We start from the raw sequence: 20,175 nt of genomic DNA on the forward strand, positions 1-20,175 counted from the left end.
GTGTGTGTGTTTTGGGGAGGGGGATCCCCCTGGCAACGCCTCTCCCCGCATTTTGCACAACCCGTCTTCTAGTGCGCATCGCGGGCCGGCACCCAGCCCGGGGCTGTGCGCTCGAGTCCTGGGGACCCCGAGAGCCCCCGCGATCGCGGCGAGGGGAGCCCTGGCCGTCTCCAAGGACGCCCCTGACCTGCACCGACTTGCCCACGGCGTTGCTCCTCCACTATTTCCCTCCTCCCTAGGGGTCTCTCCGCTTTCAGGCCCCGCCCTCCCCAGGAGTAGATGGAAACGGAGTGGGGTGGGGGTGGGGGGGACGCAACACCATGCCCCCCACCAACTCGCCCTCTTTTTATTTTTTTTTTTTGCTCCATGCACCCTCCGGAGCCGCGGGCGACCGGGTGGACAGACCCTCGGGGACACGCGCTTCCCCCTCGGCACCGGCAGGGTGCAAAGCGTGGGAAAGGGCGGGCTGCAGAAGCTCGGGGCCGAAAGGCAGGCTCTGGGGGAGTGCAGAAATCGACCCCTCCAAAATAAATCCCCCAGTCTCCGGGAGGAGGCCAGAGAACTGCAGAATTCACCCTCTCCTCCCTCCAACACTGCCCTGCGGCTGAGCTGGGGCGCGCTCGCAGCGAGCGGCGCCCGGAGCCGCATCTGCGGCTGCTCTCCCAGCCCCCGAAGCGGGCTGCTGCTGGGCAGGGTGGGAGCTGCAGGCGCATCTCGAATCCTCACCGCCGACACCACCACCTGAACCCTGCAGGGGTGTGTGTGTGTGGGGGGGGGTGGCGGGGAGAAAGGGGGGGTGCATCTGGCAAAGCAGCAAGAACATCCGGGCAGAACGACGACGAGGGGGTGTGCTCGCGGAGCAGTCGGCTCGCCGCGATTCCCTCTCTACCCTCTCCCTTAAAAAAAAAAAAAAAAAAAAAGAAAAGAAAAGAAAAAAAAAATTCCCCGCGGAACCGCCGGCGCCGGGGACCGAACCCGCGTCTCCGAGCTCGACTGCGGACGAATCCCAGTGCCGCGCGCGGGACTGGCCTTGTGAGGTGGGGGGGAGGCTGTGCGGCGCGGAGGGATACGCCTCGGCCGCGCCTCCCGCTCCCCGCGCCTCCGCCCCCGCCTCCCTCCCCGCCCGGCTGTGCTGCCGCCGCGGCGGCCGCTGGTGCCGCCGCCGCCGCCGCCGCCGCCGCCGCCGCCTGGATATAGTGCGGCAGGGAGCGGCGCTTGCAGTCACTTGGCGAGCAGGAGCGCGCGGGCTGCGGGCGGCTGGGGCGCCCCGGGAGCGGCGGCGGCTCTAGCGGACACGGCCTGGGCAGCGGCACGGCCCCTCTCCGCGGCTGGACTTAATAACTTTGGAACTGTCCACCGGTGGCACGTCCTGAACATGAGCCTCCTCCTCGCCTTCTACCTGCTCGGGTTGCTTGTCAGTCGCGGGCAAGGTAGGAGTGCGGTGCTTGATTCCCGATCCTTTTCCCTCCCCACCCCCCCACCCCGCACCCCTGCGCGCCTTGCACCCCGACCCGGAGGGGGGCCGAAAAAACAAAAGAAAAAAGAAAGAAAGAAAAAAAAACCCGGAGGGAGGCACAGAAGAAGAATTCAATAGGAAAGAGCTAAAGTTCTAGGGATGGTGGGTGGCCGGGTAAGACGGGAATTGTCGCTTGTGGCTTTGCAGATGCCGCTAGAAACATTCTCTCGGGTCGGTCGAGACCCTTGAATTAGGAAAAGAAAAAAAAAAGGGGGGAAGAAAAGGTGGTGGGGGGGAAGGATTGAAAATGGGCAGTAGCGATCAGCAAAAGGCTGCTTTTGATTTTTTTTTTTTCTGTGCCCCCCACCTCCCTCCTCTGGGATCTGGGCTTTCTCTGATTTTCCTGATGAGAAAAATTGGAGGAGTATCTTGGTGTGGATGAACAGTTCCAGCTCGGAGGTTGCGGGAGGAAAAGGGGACGATGCTATTTGAGATAAGCAGTCAAAAACTATCAGCATTAAACTCGTTGTGGAAATAGCTGTTGTGTGCAAGAAATTCAATTATCAGAGAATCTTCATCATCTCCCACCCCCGTCACCCCCCCAAGACACACACACACACACACACACACACTCCTTTTCCCAAGACCTAATTCCTGCTTGGGAAGTGGGAAGTGAAGGATGATAGCTTGAATATTTCAGTTGAAAACTAAGAGAGGGGGCCATGGAGGTTGTGGTGTAAAAAAAGCAAATAGATAAAACTAGGGATGTGTTGCAGTCATTTATTCCCAATACAACCCCTCCCCTTGTTAATACATCAAGGTTGAACATTTTTACAACATCAGATTGTAATTATACCTGTAAGGAATTTTATAGTTTTTGGATAACTGGAGGGAGCTTTTGGCTCTTTAAAAACAACAACAAAAAAAATGAATATCTTACTAGAATAACCTAAGAGAAAATTTGTGAAAGCTACCTCTGTTTGGCTGTACAGAGACTGATGTAAATTTCTCTTGCTTTTGAAAAGGTACTTCCCACTGACACTGTATGTATATGTACATATATGTATGCATATATTTATAATAAATGAAGGCAATTTCAAGTGTCCACATAAGTTTGGACATTTAATTGGGGCACAAAATGCTAAAATGGTGCTTCAGTGGAAATCTTGAAAGAAGCATAAATTGGTAGACATTTTGTAATATGCATCCATGAATATTTTTGATATGAGCAGTGTAGAATAAACCCGGTTTTTATATTGTGGGAAATACATAATTACAAGTTAAAATATCTCCACTCCTCATTTCTAAGCTTTTTGAAGTCTCTTCGGTGATCCTCATTTAATCCAGCAGGGGGTGGTAGAACTCCATTTTAAGCCCAGGAATGATGGTTTCTGCTGTTCCACACTCACTGGATCCTATCATTCTTAGCAGGGCTTGACATTTTGGATATGAAGCCTTCCTTTTTCTGCCCTTCTCCTCCCCAAAGCTATAGTGTTAGTGTCTGATGAGACTAGATTGGAGGCGTATTTTATGTGTTGAAATCAGGATGCACCCCCTGGATGTTGCTCTAGTTTGTAAAGTGTCTTGGTAAGAGGCTGCTCATTTTCTCTTAATAACACAGACTATGCAAAATCTCAGTCGTAGCAGAATTGCAGCTCTGCCCAGCTGAAGCTTATATTAGCCCAATCAGTATATTTAATCACTATTAATGCAGAAATCAACAACATACTCTCTCTATGCCCTGCAGATATGCTGCTTTAATTTTGGGAAGCTGCTGATTGTGTCTAACTGTTCATTTATAAAATAGACAGGAATTTCTGAAGACTAAGAAGCCCTCCCTGAAAATGCAGTTAAAAATGCAACTGCAATTAACCAAGTGTAGATATTGTGGAGCAAGATGGGAGCATAAGAGGAAGCAAGTTCGTGTAGACTTATGATGACATTATGACTGCTTTGAGGAAGAAAAATGTCTCGGTCGGAGAGTCTGTGAATTGACCATGGGAGACCTTAAGTGTGTCGGAATTTGGGATCCAAGGGAGAATGCGTGGGTTCTTTAAGCAGTGCCCACAGAGACATGCAATTTGGGTCTGTATATGTAACACAGATCTGAAATACCAATTTATAATGCAGAATGCAGGGTGATCGTAAACGGGGACTCTGAGACCGAAGCATGCTTGGAAGGGAACTCCTATTCACTGTCAGGAAACCGAGAACAAGGAAAGCATCAGGCACTGAAGATCTATCTAGTGCAGTATAAAATGCCCAGCACTCAGAGAGGCATCGATGCACAGTGAAATGAAACATGTAGCACTACGGTGCCCTGTATCCTAATGAGGCTGGGGATGTTGGGGAGCAAGAATCCCGATCTCGGAGTCCAATTCCTCAATGTTCGTGTTTTGTTCTCCAATTAGGGATGCAGTGGCGAGTCTCAGACACGCCACCGGGAGCAGTTTTGAAAAACATGGATCTAGTGGAACTCATAATTTGTTGATTTTTTTTAAAAATGGGCCCATGGAAAAGCCGCCAGCCAGTGATTTCCGAGTTTTGCTTTAGAAATACTAAAATCCCAGCTTGCTGATTTATGTTTCGAACAATATACTTGCAGGGGATTTTATGAAGCATGATTGAAGCTATTGCGTTGGAAAGTGGTGTGCAGTTAGACTGGGGAAAGGCAACGGTGATGGATTCCCTTTTAAGAAGTCAAAACGTTTTGAACTGCAGCAGTTGAATAGGAGAAAATGACAGAAGTGAAAAACTGACTAACTTAAGTGGATGCCAATACCATAATTAGCTAACAAGGCCTAATAGTTTTACTTCTAAGTTTCAACACAACATTATTGTTCTACTCTAGTGAGAGGCTTTTTAGAAAAAATGTTGGGTATTTGAGCACAAATGCTCCTTTAAAAGCCTCCCGTTGCCACTGTGAGATTAATATCTAATGAAGTACTGCTAGGATTTAATTGTCGAGTCTGAATTTAGTTGTCAATGGAAAGAAGAGGCTAAGCTTTGCAATTATTTTTTCTTTATTTTTTTTTATGACAAGTGATTTTTTTTCCCTTTGTATTGAAAATGTAGACACAGGCTTTGTCACCATAAATCTCCAGAGATAACTTGAGGTTGTGATTCCTAGTGCATTTGGATGGCTGTGAATTCAGATTGCCAAACTGTGCACGTAGGAGTTGCTTTCCTGAGGCTTTTTCAATGTTTCCCAATGATTTTCTTCTTTAAAAAATGATCTGAGTGTGATTAATAAATATCTATCCCTGGATAGGCTCATATATAAAAGGGAAGCCTCATTTTGTGCACACGCGAGGTAAGGATAGAGCTATTCATCTCTGGCTCTCCGGTTTAAATACACATGAGGTAGCATACTTACCTAAGCCAAAATTCTGAGGAGGATGGGGAAGTTTGCTCAGTTAATTAGCTGAGCTTGGAGGCATCTGCTTATATTTACTCTTTCTGGTGAAGGGCTAGTAAGTCATGGTTCATTAGAGAATAGCGGCTAGAACTACCGGCACAGGTGTCTACTCATTTAGGTCTATAGGCGTATAGTATATATATATATGTATATATATGTATATGTATATATATATATACCCACGCACACTATATATGTAATATAACATAGTCTTCCGACATATACTGTTTATTGTAGCCTGCATGGTTGGAGCAACCCCCCCTCACACACACACATTTTAATTCTTTGATTGATAGCTGCTTCTGTTTACAAGGTTCCAACAGAATCAGCATATCCATTTGCAATGAGAGGAGAAAGGTATACACATTAATATCTGCACTGTAAGTGAATCACCCAGAAGATTTCTCCCCCAGCTGTGTTTCCGAGGAGCAGAGCACCTGCTCCTCTTAGAACTGAACTAGACCCTGTGGAGCATGAAGGGAAGTTGGTGCTTCCAGGCTGTCAGATGGATCTTTTCAGTGACTCTGGGGTCCAGTGTCCTTCCAGAGGTAATGACCTATCAGGGAAGTGATTCATGGAACAAAAGGATGCCAGTCACTCCAAGAGGATTTTGTCAATAGAATGGCGTTATTTTTCTCCACCTACGGAACTAGTTTGGGATGGGATGGAGGCTTGAGCTTTGGAGACTGAGCCTGGGAATTATCCTGAGCAGTGTAATTTGTTTTTGCCTGTTTCCTGGTGGGGGAACAGTCCAAACAGACGCTGAGTGGCAATGTGAATGCCCTGGAACTAGGCCTGCTGTTTTCTCTGGCTTTTGACATTTGGAAAATGATTGTAATTTCTCGGTTCCGGGTCATCTCTCATCTCACTGAACCCTTGCGAGCCTGAAGAAAGTATATGATAAGTGGGAGAGTAAATCTGAATTGCTTTGGGATTTTGAGCTCCAAGTAAAACTGATGCTTTATGTGTTGGTGTATGCAAAAGTAATTTAATAATTTGAATATTCTTATAAAGGACTGTGACCGCTTTTTATTTTTTGTGGGCTAGTTATATTGACCTAGATTCTATAGTCCTTGTGTCCTTTATACTATCTCATTTATACTGCAAAGGCCTATTTAAAAGGTTATAAATTAGTTTTAATTTTCCAAGGTATATAATAGGAGAACACTTTAAGATGCAACCGGTGCTTTTATGCTTTCATTAAATGTGATATCCCTAAGGTTTAGAGAACCAAGGTATCTTTAATTGTTCAGCAAATAAAATTGCTTCCCAAATGGCACTTTTAAATATTTTAATAGCTTTTGACTATTTACAATGATAATAATATTGCTGGTCCCAAGTAGCTACCCTGCACTCCATTGTTCCGCATATTTAATTTGCCATTCACAATTCATCAACCATTACAGAACTTTTTAAAGATCTATGATGTACTGAATGAACTTGTCCAGTTCAGAGAAATGATGAATTCGTGTCTTTGCGACAAAATGGATGGACCTAGAAGTAATTATATGAAGTAAAGAAACAAAAGATAATTAATTACCAGATGGATTCACTCATGTATGAAATATGAATCATTAGAGCACATCAAATAAGGCAACACAATTGATCCCTAGACTCTGGTGAGATCTCTGTTGGATGTCAGAAGGAAGGAGAGACAGTGGGAGGAGAGGGTAGCCAGCTCTCTTGGCATCTAAGTGGCTTTGAATCTTTAGTGGCGAGTATGGTGAGTCTTCCGCACTGAGAGTCTGAAGTCAACATCCGAGAGTCCCTAATATTGTAAGTCAAAGATAAATCAGAACTTTAGCAGAGCACTGGGAAACTTTGGGGGTACTGGAGAGTATACAATCAACAAATCAACAGGTGAAATTTTTATGAGTCTGAGGTAAATTTTGTCTCCATTTTAATAAAATTATTAGGAAAGGGAGCAAACATTGGATTTGGAAGTAGAATGCTTGGCTACTAAGAAGCGCTTGATTTGTAAAAGGATTTTAAAAACCCACCATTTGATTATGTAAAAAACTTGATATAAAAGTATCTATTGAGCTGGTCTTGCTGTCTGCTACATTACACATTTGCGATACTAGGTAGCATTAGGTACCTCTCAAAATATCAACCCTGAGTATTCTCACACACTATTTTTATTTCTTGTGTAGTATATAAACGTATATGTCTGCCTATGATTTAAAAATATATAGTGTTGTCATTTTTTTTAAAAATGATCCTAAGCTGCTTTGTCTTGAAAACGAAACAAGCAGTCAGCTAATTTATGAATGAGAGTGGCTTATTTTCTCATTCCTTAAGCACTTACTGAACATTTGCAATATCTCAGGCACCTCATGAAAGGTGTATTAAACGTGTGATGATATTCCTGGAATTGATTTTATTTGTTGTATGCTGAACAACTCCAGGGGGCGCCCCAGAGTCACGATGATAGAATCCACACTTATTTTCACAGTTTCCCAGCAGATGGCAGTAGAAAGTCTTGAACCTTGTTTCAGTTTGTTTGTTTTTATTTTTTAATTTGTTTTTTGGTTTGTTTCTAAACTTTGTTCTTTGGTTCAACACCAGGTTGGTTGTTTTTAGTTCCTTGGAGATTTCAGATGGCCACGTGATTCATAAAAGGTGAAACACAAAAAGTAAATGCGTTAATAAGTAAAACTTTGGTCTCTGAAGTCTTCGTTTACTTCTCTGAAGACCAAAATTTGCTTGACCAAAGAACTGAACATTTCATCAGTTCAGTACTATAATATTTCAGTTCAACCTTTTGCTACTTACACTGATCAAATTCTTGTTCAACCCCAGGGTAAACTCAGTGCTAATTCTAAAATAATCTTATAGCAATACAGATCACTTGTTTACTGATTTTTCAGCAATAGTCTAACTAAAGAGCATCAAGGCTATTACAATTTTTTGCTAGGTCTAGAAGTCAAGGAACAGAGAAATTATCTGGTTTACCCATGTCTATTATAACCAGTAGTTATTTGAGTTCATAATTAGATTTTGTTACTTCTTGTTAAGTTCTATTTTCTTTTAATACATTCATCATTTTGGAAAATTGGAAAGTGTAGAGGAAGGGTTACTTTTTAGTGTTCACTATTGATAGAGAAAAGGTACATATAATTTCTTTTTTTTTCTTTTTGGGTCACACCCGGCTATGCTCAGGGCTTACTCCTGGTTCTGCACTCAGGAGTTACCCCTGGCGATACTCAGGGGACCATATGGGATGCTGGGAATCGAACCTGGGTCGGCCTCATGCAAGGCAAACACCCTACCCGCCCTGCTATCGCTTCAGCCCCTAAATTTCAAGTAACTAAATTATCAGAATGTTACAAAATGACAAAAGATATTATATAATTAAAAGTTAATTGTATTGAATAAACCCTTAGAAATTAGCACCTAGACATTGGTAACATTTGTTAAGTGTTTACTAACTTCCAGGCTCTCTTAGAAGCACTTTACATTTATTAACTAGCTTAGCTTAATATGTACATCAATCCTCTATTATTATCCCCTTCTTGAACTTGAGGATTATGAGGCATAGCATTTTAAATAACGTTCTGAAGGTTGAGCATTTAAGAAACACACATTTGAACTCCAGTCTTGTTCAGACCTGTCTTTTAACTAAAAGGTTGTCTTTCTAGTCAGTGAAGGAAACCGAATCACCACATAGAGTAAATGGACACTATATCGTACAAGGAGAATAATTTTCAGAAGGGAACAAGTGTTCACAGTACAGAAATAAGACAGGTTATTTAAAGTATGGAGTTGGAAAGGTGAATCATCAGACTCGATTATAGAAACTTTGGCAGAACTCAGAGGCGATATGGCCAGAGTTCAAGTTGTTAGATTCTTTTTTTTTTTTCTCCATGGGAGCCATTGTTTGGGTAGAAAAATCATGTGATCTAGATTTGTTTGTAAGCCTACTGGCTCTTTGAGGAGTGAACCAGAGAAACAGTAAAAAAAGGAATGAATGGGGATGTTATATATTTCTAGGGAAGAATTAATGGATCATTAAGACAGTATTTGGGAAATAGGGAGAAAGCGACATCCTAAATTTCATGCCTATTTTTCAGAAAGAATGGATACTTATTAGTAAAAATTGAGAAAAATGCAAAACCATGTATTTCAGGTAGGGCTTATTATTCTTTGTAACTTAAAACACGTATAGTATTCAAGATATTTTGGGAAATCTGGATAGATATATCAGCAGTAAGCTTGGAAATGAATATGTTGATCTTCATTTCTTCAGAGTATTTCTCTATTTTCTTTCATATGTATTTTGTTATTTCTGTCTATCATTTATGTTCTAATATTACTTAGATATGTCAACTTTTGAATAAAATCTTAGAAGCTTATAGATCAAATTTATGCCTGTTATGTATTTGCACATCTTTGCTTTATCCATAGCTTTCTTGTTCCCCTTCTTTGTTCTGAACTTAGTTAAATAGAAAAACAAAGTATCTCTAGATAAGAAGAAAGAGAAGGAAGATTAAAAAGACACAAAAAATTAAATAGTAGAGGTAAAAATCTAATAGTAACCAAGGGAAGTAAATTTTTTAAATGTCACTTATTTTGTGCCTAGGGTAATATATATGCAAGACTATACATGTTTTAGGGGTACACTATAACTTTCCTTCAATGTATATGTTGCTATATTTCACCCATTATTGAAGTGGCACTATTGGTCTCCCAAAGTCCTTTGGACTCCTATTTCCCCCATAGCCTTATAATCAGATATAAGAACTAATATGATTGTCTATAATATTCCAGGGACATGTGCTGGGCATTTTCACTTATTATTCCACTTTATGCCAGTACTAATTCCATTGGATAATATTTTGAAGTTAAGTGTTTTGATTTGTCTAGAACTATAAAATAGTCGCTGGAGGCTGACACTCAGATTTATAGTCAAAGAATATAGAACCAAAATGTATAGGTTAAGAGATAGAATATATTTAAGATATAATCCCATTTTTCTGGTTTAATTCATATTTCTTTGAAACCTATTGCTTTAAACAAGACTGGTAAATAAGAAAAATTTAGGAACTTTGTTGATCCACACATGATTTCTTCAGCTCATTAATTTCTATGTGATCAAGAACAAGCTTTCTCATAATTAAAGAAAAAGACTCAGCAATCTATGAAACATTTAAAAAATGTGAAAATTCAAATCAAGTGACTTTATGTAATGCCAATGTTAGTTTGTTTAGTGGCTTTCAAAATCAGCTTAATTTCCACTACATTATGTCTCTGATAATGTTGAGAGTTCAGCTCAGGCAACGGGAAAGTCAGTTTTTGTGGTGTTGAAGTCGTGTCTTTTTAATTTTTATTTTTCAAAGGTAATAATCTGGATCATAGATTTTATTTTAAAGATGATATTCTGGGGTTGGAGCGATAGCACAGTGGGTACGGCATTTGCCTTGCACGCCGCCAACCCGGGTTCGATTCCCAGCATCCCATAGGGTCCCTGAGCACCTCCAGGGGTAATTCCTGAGTGCATGAGCCAGAAGCAACCGCTACGCTTTGCTGAGTGTGACCCAAAAAGCAAAAATAAATAAATAAATAAATAAATAAAGAGGATATTTTTCATATCCTGCATCGTGAACAAAGATTCAAAAATTAGGGGCAAAATAATAATTACGGGCTTAACTATATAAATGTTCGAAGTAATGATTTTGTTATGGTATACCTTAGAGCTTGATTTAAACTCTCTGTAGGTTTTTAATGTTCTGACCCCTAATACTGTCTTTCCCCATAAAACATGATATTTTTACTGCACATTTTTGCAGACATCAGTGTTTTCACAGATGCAGATACTGTGTTTTAGCAGAAATACGTGTCATGGCTTGTAAATTAAACCAATGTATTGTGGCTGAAACTTCAAATATAGAGTTGTGGAGTTAGTCCCAATTTAAGAAAAAAAGCGCACTTATATATTGTTTGAAATATTGATGAGAAGGTTGGTGAACGGTTTAATAGAACTTGTTCACTCCCAGTCATTTTAAAGTAACTGTAATGTGAGAGTTTCTGATTGATTTTAAATTCATTGATACCATTTATCTCTGATTATTGTTCTGTGCCAATCTCAGATATTGAACAGGCCTGAAATTATGTTTTATATTAATACCATGGCAAGAACTTTGACACACACGAGGAACATACTAAATATAGCTTATGTAAAAATTATAATGTAACATGAGATATGGGCCAGAGATCTTGCCAATTTCCATGTTTTATTTTTAAGTTTATTTGTTTAGATATATGATGTACACTTTGGAAAACAACTATTATTAGTTTCCTGTTCACTTCATTTTCATAGTTAATTTTTTAGCAAAGAGACTGTCTAATCCTACTTATGCTATAGAGTACAATTTATAATCTATTATGTAGATAGCACTGTAGCACTGTCATTCCATTGTTCATCATATTGTTCGAGCAGGCACCAGTAACATCTCCATTGTGAGACTTGTTGTTACTGTTTTTGGCATATCGAATATGTCATGGGTAGCTTGCTAGGCTCTGCTGTGCGGGCAGGATACTCTCGGTAGCTTGCCAGTCTCTTCGAGGGACAGAGAAATCAAATCCAGGTTGGCCACGTGCAAGGCAAATGCCTTACCGTCTGTGCTATCGCTCCAGTTAATCTACATGGCAAATGTCTGAAATCAAAATAATTCAACAATGGGCATTAAGATATAAGACTATATCCCAGGTTAATATTTTAAATTGCCAAGTAAAGTTGAGGTATAAAATATAAAAATGCGCAGTTCAAGAGAGGTAGTATAGAGTTTTTAATGCACTTGTCTTGCGCATGACTGACCTCTGTTGGATCCTAGCACAGCGTATAATTCCCTGAACACCACCAGGAGTGATCCCTTAACACAGAGCCAGGAATAAGCCTGAGTACCACCAGGTATGCCCCAAACACACACACACATACACGCACACACACACACACATATAATTTTATACTTTTAATAGTGGCCATATTCAAGGTGCTCAGGAGTCCAGATGACCTCAATCTCAGAAACCATCAGGGATTCATTCAGTGCCCAGGATTGGACTCAGAGCCACTGGGATATATCCTGTCCCCTGAATAGTCATTCCAAACACATATTTCATACACTGCTGCACTACCATGGACACGCATTTATCTTAAATATTTAATTTTTGAAGTAACAAAGTTCTCTTGAATTGTAAATATGATAGGGGATTTACAGAAGAATGAAATGAATATGAAAGAGATTAAATTACTGGGCCAAACATAAAAACTTCAAAACTCTGTAGGACCTGAACTTGATAGAGTTTTTTTTTAACTTTCAGTTGAGTGCATTTTGCTATGATCGTGTCTCTGTTCTCCCCTCAATATGTTATGTTTGGATCTGGGAGCCATTTCTCAAAGTGCCTTGGTGTTGGTGCATACCCCACTTTATGTCATCTTGCTCTTTGGTGTTGATGGGGGACTGTGTTGACTGGGCATGTGCTGTTATTTTTTTAAATAATCAATTAAATTAAAATTTTAATTTTTTAATTACCTTTCCTTTGAAATTTTGAAGGTGTTTCTTGACTAAGAAATGTTAAGACGTTTGTCTTTTTTTCTTTTTGGGTGGGCTGCTCAGGGCTTACTCCTGGCTCTGTGCTAAGGGATAACTCCTGGCGTGCTCTGAGGACCACATATGGTACCAGAGATTGGACCAAGGTTGGGCGTATGGAAGGCCAATACCATTCCCACTGTATTCTCTCTCCAGCCTCAAGACCATGCCTTTTATTGATTTGTACATTTCTGTTCTCTCAACTCTATTTCTCATTGCTATGCATGGTAATCACTCTTCAACATTGTCAGGAATTTCCAAACTTGGGCCCTGTGTATTTATAGGCACTTAAAACAACAACAACAACAAAAACAGCAACAAAACTTCCCATTTCACTCTATTGTTTCTCTTCAGGATTCAACATGTATATTGTCATCCCTGTATACATCTTTGTTTCAAAGAATATACATTGATTTCATGCTACATACCAATGTACAAAGCAATAAAGAACCTGTCAAATATGACAGTGCGGCCAACATTTAGCATGTTGCTCTTTGCAGAATTCCACTGAGACATTTTATGCGAGCCCCCTGAAAACAAAAATGTATTTTCCATGCTGGTTTTCAGTTGATGCGGTGCTATCTAGTAGAGAGTATACGGTAAATTCATATTCTATTTCTAGAGCATAGTAGATACTGAGTGGACTTTTAAACGTGATGGCAGTATAAATAAAACAAAATGGTGGGAATTTAAAAAATGTATTTGCTCTTTGAATAATGAATTGGCTTGTTGAGAATATAGAAGTTTTGATCTGAGTATTTCAAACTTTTTTGTTTATTTTAATTTTGTGAGGCGAACGTGATAACCATTCCACTATGGAAACAGCAGGTAAGGTACTTGCCTTGCACATGGCCGACCCGGGTTCGATTCCTCCATCCCTCTCAAAGAGCCCAGCAAACTACTGAGAGTATCCCGCCTGCACGACAGAGCCTGGCAAGCTACCTGTGGCGTTTGCACTATGCCAAAAGCAGTAACAACAAGTCTCACCATGGAGACGTTACTGGTGCCCGCTCGAGCAAATCAATGAACAATGGGACACTGGTGCTACAGTCCTATAGCTTACTTACAGGCTTATAACTGGTTGTGTGCTCAGGGTTCCTGGTGGGCTCGGAGACCACACGGGTTCCTGGGGTTTGAACCTAGTTCAGCCTCATGCAAGGCAAGTGCTTTACTCCCAATACAATATTTCTGGATCCTATTTTTTTAATGTCACTTTTTTTGAGACCTTTAGTAAATATCTAAATATGTATAATCAAAGCACACTGCTTAATAAACAGAAATAGCAAACATGAATGCTGTAGTCCTAATTTCATCTTCCATACTGAAAAGTACTATGGGTGAAGCATAATCTCAAATCTTCACGTACTTTATGTTTTCACTCTTTCGAAGCACTTTTATTAGACAAAGGAAAGGGTTACTGTAGCTCTAAGGTCCTTGCTGTATAGTAATAAATAAATGAGGTATGATAGATGACAACAGTAATAGATTCGATAGTGTGCTAGTAAATGTCTGATGTCAATCTTCAATCAAGTGTTTCAACTCACCCAGATCAATTTCTCCTTTGGTTAGTTCAATATTGATTATTAAATCAATAATAAGGGGAAGTCAATTCTAAACGGTATACATAGATAGACAAATAAGTATTATTTTATCAGGGGGCACTGAGAGATAGTACAGTGGGTAGGCTCTTTGCATCGTGTACAGGTGATCTAGGTTTGGATCCCTGGTACTCCACATTGGACCTTGAGCAGAGAGCCAGAAGTAAGCCCTGAGCACTTCCAGTTGTGGCCCAAGAACAAGAACCAAAAAAAATGTTTTTATCTCATATATTTGTTGATATTTTCACCTTGTATTTTTGAAATGGAGTTCAACTTACCCTCAAATGAGTCTCTTTGTATTTTAACCAAAGAATGTTAAAATTTTTATGGTGTTCTCTAGGCTTGACTTCAATGATGAAATCATTGAAGTGAATTAGACCAAATACATTTTTCTGATACTCCAGAAGATCTTCATTACCAATTTATTTATTTGCCTCCCATTTATCCATTAATGTTTCCTTTTTTGTGTGTTTGTCACTTTTAACTTGAAATAGTTTGCAATTAGAGATACTACTTCTGATTAATCCATTTTTACTTTCATTCCCTCCCTCAAATTTCACATAATTTATAATCACTTTAATTGGTTATCTACACAGTCATTTGATTTCAAAGCCCCATGCTAATGCATTTTACCTCAGTGGGAATTGTATGCAGTCTGCAATTTAGAAACAAAACTCAATGTCTGTTATTAAATGATATTATGCCATCCTCTATGCTTTACTAAAAACTTCCATAGCCATATTCAAAATGAATATGAAATATTTAATGTTAGTATTCTCATGATATTAAAATAACACTTCTTAATACAAAGTTCTGAGCAATTATATAAAACCCTAAGTTGCTAATGTACTTTTTCATGCAAGTCCTTGTTCCATTTTTATTCTAATAAACCATTTTATTAAAAACGCCTTCCTTCCTACACTGTGCATTAATACGGTAGCTGTTTGGTGAACAGTGACTTCTTTAAGCAAAATGTTTCTTTTTACTAGGAAAGATGAAAGTATTTTTAAATGCATTGACTACAATTATTAAGAGACTGATTGATCATGATTTAACATTCACATTTCTTCTGACTTGGGTGACTCTCCGCTCTCATGTCTCATTTATTTATTTTTCTTTCTTGCATTAGTTTTAGTATTCTATCTTTTAATTTTTTGACTTTGCATTGAATTTTTTTACAAGATTATGTGTTCTAGGAGGACAGTATCACACCTTTTCAAAATATATATTACCATTCTCTTCCTACCACAAAAGTACAAATATCTCTCCACGACACTCCACCGAATCCTCAGCCTGCTTTATCTCCTTCTCCACTTTCCTCTATGATAACCTGCTTTATGGAAAGAGTTCAAGGGTTTGTTTCCATTTTACCTTCTTCCTTTGAATTGTGTTTCTATATCAAATGAACGACATCGCCTGCTGTTTGTCTTTCACGCTGGAATACTATTCAGCTACAACAAAGGATTCAGCTCTGCCTTGTGCAGCAGCTTGAATGGAACTAGAGGTGATTACCTAATGAAAATAAATCAAAGGGAGAAAGACAGTGACTCATACCACACTTACAAGTCTCCATATTACAACTAGTACATTTGGTTGTGGATGTGTGATGGTAGAAATGAAGTTGTCATGTCATGTCATGTTTTACTAATTGTGAGAAAAAAAAAGTAGAGCTGTGAGTCCCAGTGTAGACACCAGGGGAAATATGACTGTTTCTACAGCTAAATCATGAAAACAGGACCAGTGCCCCAATCTCTGTAGGACAGAAGCTCAACTAAATAGTCAGGTAAGGAACCCAGAGGAATTTCACAAGGAATTTCTCAAGGACAGTCACCCCTCTTCCTGTTCTTGTAACTTTCCCACTTCTTATCCCCATCCTGTTCCCTCATTCTTCCTTCAAGATGCCCAGCACCTTTGTGCAAATTAAAACTAAATGAGATGAAAGAATTCTGTGAATTCCACTTTCACTTTCATTATTTCTTTCATGAAAGAATTCATGAATTCGTTGAATTGTTTCGCCAGTCTTAGGTTTTCTATAGCAGAGGTTAAGCCAACATCTCGGATTAGATTAATCTAATTTCCTGGATTACATTCATCACAATGATAACCTTGAGCTGTTAACAATGATTTTCATGTTTTGCTCAATTCTCTTCTGGCTAAGATTGACACCCCACTGTGAAGGCTCTGTGGCATCTAGCTGGAGAAGAGAATCTGTGTTTCAAAAAGATCTTTCAGTCACCCTGTATGGTAATTTCATCTGAGTTATCTTATTTTTATAGTCACACATGTATCAGTTGTGAACTATTATTATACAGATCAGGGAACTAAATTTCATCAAAGTCAAAGTAGCATCTAACAAGTAAGGGAATTATAATTAAATTCAGTTAACATTTGGTTTTAATACTTTCCTCGTTCTTCTGACCAGAGGATGGTTTCTTTGAAATACCAAATGATTGAGGGAAGTCTAGGTATTGTGTTGTCATTCTGGCCATTCGTTTTGAGTAACCCAAATCTTGGTGAGTGACTTCCAGCTATTAAATGAATAAACCTTTTTGTCATCTAAAAAAAAGGGAAGAAGGAGAGACTCTAGGGTTTATAGATAGAAGGTTCTGGGTAGCTGCAAGATGGAGCCATTTGATTGTTCATGTTAGTATAATTCATTAAGGGTAACATTAATATTTAAGTATAAGCTATAGTTTTAAATGGCTTCTTCTATTGTAAAACATAATGATTAATAATTCAGTAAGTCATAAGTTTGCGGTTGACTTACTGAATACTTTCATAATAAAATTACATCAGTTTTGGATGCATTTATGGATGAGAAAAAGAAAGACATGCTTAAATGACTTAAAAATAAGCATCTATTCTTGGATGTAAGAGCCATCTAGAGGTGGGTTTACCTCTCATTCATTGCCCTCATTTTGACTCTTGTTACTTGAATTTATGGAAGAAATGTGGTTGCCACAGATTCATAGTCTTAATGAGCTTTGAAGTTATGAAATATGAATAATTGTTTCACTAGTCATTTTAACGATTAAGGGAAAATCAAGATATGTTATCCAGCAGATATTCCTCCTTTCTTGGGTAGATATATTACTAAGGAGTTCTCTTAAACCTATCTTGTATGGGATTGACATTAGTATGATTGCACTCGACTATCCTGTACTTTTCTATTGCTTAGAAGATCCACTTTTTCTGACCCATGTAACTGACTAATTAAGTTAAGTGTCAATTTAATAAGACAAAATAATGGTATAATGGGGGGAGGTAGTATATGTTAGTTAACTGTATTTACCATAGGAATGTTGAGAGTGACCCTGAGGGGAAAATGTCAAGATACCAAGAATAAATATTAAATAATCATTTACAGTATATCGCTTTTATTTACCTTGGATGATGTAGAATTTCATTCTCCTAACTTCTTATCAAGCTGATTCTGTTCTAAGAAGAGGGTATGAAGAGATTTTTAAGAGAGGTACTGATATGTCAAATTTGCAAACCAACCAGTGGCAATATTGAGGTCCAAAATGGGGTTGAATGGCAACAGAATTAACTCTCCTTGCTTGCCTAGCATAGTAACCTTGTATCAATGTGCAGATATTTTTTATAGTTTCACTATTGCCAACTTTAAGCATGGTCGGAGAAGATACTAACTTCCATTTGTGAGATGATGGTTATGTACCAGCAAAATTTCATAAGTCATTGTTCTTGACTTTATCTAATGTCTCTATTCACACACAAGACTCTTGCTATATTTAATTTTTTTGCTTATGATTTATCGCTACACCTGGTAGTGTTAAAGGGATGCTGGATAATTGCTCAGAAGTGTCTTCTGCTGGTTCTCAGAGACAGGGATCAAATCTGGGCCTCTTGCGTGCAAAAATATGTACTCAAGATACAGAACCATCTTTAGGGTCCTGTGCTGTCTTTTAAAAAATTGCAAATACGTCAATAGAGATAGAATATTAATATGATTTACATAAGTTCATTTAGTTATGAAATCACCTAATTGGGATTCATAGAAAGGCTTACTTGAATTTTGAAGGCCTGACAGTTTCCTAAAATATAATGTTTGAAGACTATAGATAATGTGCAGTAGAGGCAATGAATTTGAGATACAATCATTTGCACAAAATTGATTTTCACCCTGAAAACTTATGATATAAAATCAACAAGATTTTGTAAAATAAGACATATACTTAATTCCCTTAAACTGGACAAGTGAATACAGTTCTCCGGTTAAAGCAGCCAGAAAATTATTCATCTGATTTCTGGGAAGACCAGCATTAAAAATAAAATTAGGTCTAGATTAGAGGCATCTTTGGGGAGAGAACTTCAAACAGAGAAAAGAGACTGATTTAAAATTGACTGCTAAGACACCTGATGTACTAAATCTGTGTGATTAAGTCTTCCCTAATCACTGTCTTTTTGTGGTAACTTCCTGGAAATACAGGAAAGGAAGGAGAAAGATACTGGCGCTTTGGGAGAGGCACTTAATAGTGGACAAGGATTCCATGGCAGGACCCCCAGTGGTACAGTTCTTGAATTAAATCATGGGGACCTGGATTCAGATCCCCAAAACATGAAATTAAAAGAAAACAAGAGACTGGAGGGCAACTCAGGGAGGGAGACAGGGCTTTATATTGGATTCAAGAGCTGGTTCTGAGTTAGTCAATTAATAAAGTGATTACTCTAGTTTTCTCATTCTGCCTCTGCTGTGACACTGGTCCCCTCGTTGGCAAACTGCTAACTCTGAGGACCAGGAACTGGAGACCTTAAAATCTCTAAATACACTGCTTGCTAATTATGGTGGCTTAGATGGCCACTATGATTGTATATCCCTTGATCCAAGTACTCGTCTGTGTTTATGCCGATGTGTATATAAAGTCACATTTATATGCCAAGGTGGGTATGCAATGGTATGTGTCTGCCCCCTTACATCTCATGAAGGCTTTGGAAAACCACTCCATCATTCTACGCTTGTGTGGATGTGTTTGCTATATTTGTTTCATTCTTTTCATTAGTGTTGAGATTCATGAATATTTTAACCGAGTTGTTCTTTGCTTCTTTTTTGCCTCTAAGAAGAAAATGTACTCCATGATAAAATGTTGGATTTATTATTCACACTTTGTATAATTGAAGACTAATTAGCCAGTGTTTAATTTCTCGAGACTACAAAACAGTATCTGTTGTCTTTCTGTTGCACAAAATGAACAGTTAAACAGCTCTCCCACCTTATTTTTTAAACAAACTCCCAGCACACAAGTATCCATAATTTATGATGTTTTTCATCAAAATAGATTCCCTGAATGTAGATAAAATTGGCATTTGGTGCATGGATGCTTTGCTTCCAACTCAGGGGCTGTGATTGCGATGCGTGCAAAAGCTTGAATTCTTCATTTTTATTTTCCCAATATTGTAATTGAAGAGATGAAGACATCTAAGTTTCTAGCAGCGTTATATGCGCTTTCACATTGCACAGCAGCACACAGTTGTATGGTTTTTGTTATGAGATTGTTCAGCATTTTGTTATATCACGGTAAAGACTGGATCATCGAATTGTAGATACTAATGCTCTTGTTTTTCCAGTGGTTGGTTGGCAGTTCCCCTGTGAGCATTATTAAAGAGATCTGCTTCTATATCTGATGGCAGCGAAGACATTCATTTGCATAAAGAGCATTTATGAGTTAATATTCATATAAAGCACCTTCAGATTTGCAGATATTAAAGACAATTGAGTTCACTTGTAGCAAAGTGGTAATGTTAAATTATTTGTATTACCTTTATTGTGGACTGTTTTATGATCTTTTTATGGGATTAGATTATTTGGGTAGGATTTTTTTTCCCTATACTTGGCATGATATTTTTAGATTTGTATGGTGACACCAGTCAGTTATTTCTAAACTGTTCAGAATTCACATCATGTGGCTGTTCTGAGCAACGTTCTGGATGAATGGTTAGTTGCTAAATGGATTTCTGCCAGCACATGGCAAATCCAGGCACTGAGGCCAATGGCTGCTTAGCGCCAGGGCAAAATTCTTACCCATGCAAAACTTAGTTGTTGTTTTCTGGGAATCAGTTTGGATCCAGTGGCCAGATGTTTTCCATTAATAATTC

The 20,175-nt window shown here is 39.0% G+C and overlaps 1 protein-coding gene across 2 annotated transcripts in view; it reads left to right on the plus strand.

The window, feature by feature from the left end:
• Window positions 1-957: 957 nt before the first annotated feature.
• NCAM2 (neural cell adhesion molecule 2) overlaps window positions 958-20,175 on the plus strand; it is a 456,616-nt gene continuing 437,398 nt past the window's right edge. Inside the window, exon 1 of one of the 2 annotated variants that reach the window (XM_055125317.1) lies at window positions 958-1,430. In XM_055125317.1, coding sequence (XP_054981292.1) covers window positions 1,376-1,430 — 55 coding nt within the window. In that variant the 5' untranslated portion in view covers window positions 958-1,375. The remainder of the gene's footprint in view (window positions 1,431-20,175) is intronic. The other variant, XM_004606976.2, reaches the window with a different exon arrangement.

Source organism: Sorex araneus, chromosome 2 (genome assembly GCF_027595985.1).
Source record: "Sorex araneus isolate mSorAra2 chromosome 2, mSorAra2.pri, whole genome shotgun sequence".
Lineage (NCBI taxonomy): Eukaryota > Metazoa > Chordata > Mammalia > Eulipotyphla > Soricidae > Sorex > Sorex araneus.